General features: G+C 44.2%; 1 protein-coding gene across 1 annotated transcript; it reads right to left on the bottom strand.

The window, feature by feature from the left end:
• Nucleotides 1–234: 234 nt before the first annotated feature.
• OR8B12 (olfactory receptor family 8 subfamily B member 12) lies at nucleotides 235–1,176 on the bottom strand. Its single transcript, XM_090290976.1, has one exon. It carries the CDS (start codon nucleotides 1,168–1,170, stop codon nucleotides 235–237), a length of 936 nt encoding a protein of 311 aa, XP_090147102.1. The 5' UTR covers nucleotides 1,171–1,176.
• Between the last annotated feature and the right edge of the window lie 227 nt (nucleotides 1,177–1,403).

The following is a 1,403-nucleotide window of genomic DNA, read 5'->3' on the forward strand; positions in this document are numbered from 1 at the left end:
GAAGCCCCATTCAATATTGGATACGCGATAATTGCAGGAACTATTTCCATAAAATAAAGAAGGAAGAGTTGGGGCTGATGGTGAAAAAGAATAAATCCATTTGGGAAAAAAAAAGTTAAAATTTCCTTTATATATAGAATAAAAAAGTATAAAGTTTGAATTCCTTATTGAAAATAATAATAACAACACTCTAATTTATAAGTCCTGATCCCTTTTCTCAATTTCTAATTTTTTTCAAGACAAAGTTATTCTGCCCAAGGTTTTCTTCACAGCTAATCTGACATCTTTATTCCTCAGGCTGTAGATTAATGGGTTCAACATGGGCACCACAATGGTATAGAATAGGGAAGACACTTTACCCTGGTCAAGGGGTAAAATAGAAGGTGGTTTGAGATACATAAAAGCTCCTGAACCAAAGAAAAGAGAAACTGCAATTATGTGGGAACTGCAGGTACCGAAGGCTTTGGACTTGCCCTCGGTAGAACTAATGTGGAGAATGCTGGAAAGAATGAAGCCATAAGAGAGAAAAATGGCACCAATGGGCACTCCAATGCCAATGGCCACAACAATGAAGACCACCAGCAAATTTATGTAAGAGCTGTTGCAGGACAGCTCAAGGAGGGGAAGGATGTCACACATGTAATGATTGACAAGGTTGTCTGCACAAAAGGTCAGGAACACTATATTTCCTGTATGAGCTAGAGCCCCCCAAACCCCCATCCCATAAACACCCAGCAAAAGAAATAAACACACCTGAGGAGACATGGTGACCGTGTACAACAATGGTTTACAGATGGCGACATAGCGGTCATAGGCCATCGCTGACAGGATGAAGGATTCAGAAAAGACAAAGAAACAGAAGAAAAAGAGCTGAGTCATACACCCTGAGTAGGAGATGATGTTCTTCTTTGAGACGAAACCCATCAGCATTTTGGGAGTGATAGCAGTGGAATAGCAGAAATCTATGAAGGACAAGTTGAAGAGGAAAAAGTACATTGGGGTGTGCAGGTGAGAGTTCAGCCCAATCAGTGTCATCAAGCCCAGGTTCCCCACCATGGTCACCATATAGAAACCTAGAAACAGGAAGAAGAGGGGCATCTGGAGTCCCGGCTGGTCTGTTAAGCCTGTGAGGATGAACTCTGTCACAGAGGAGGTGTTATCTGCAGCCATCCTCCTCTGGGAGGGTCTGGGAGGGTCTGGGAGGGTCTGGGGGGAAAACAGAAGAATTGCTCAGAGGATAGAGGAAAACAACCCACCCTTGAGCATGGGGTTTGAACAGGGAGGTTTGGAACTTAAAGGAGATGGCATCTCCTGGCCCCCGCACCTCTATCTGTATGGCCCCCGCGTGCCATGAACCATCCTAGTAACTGTCTGTGGGTGGAATCAGCCTCCGGAGTAAGGGC

The sequence above is a fragment of the Furipterus horrens genome, unplaced genomic scaffold (genome assembly GCF_987537825.1).
Source record: "Furipterus horrens unplaced genomic scaffold, mFurHor1.1.pri manual_scaffold_11, whole genome shotgun sequence".
NCBI classification, from domain to species: Eukaryota; Metazoa; Chordata; class Mammalia; order Chiroptera; family Furipteridae; genus Furipterus; species Furipterus horrens.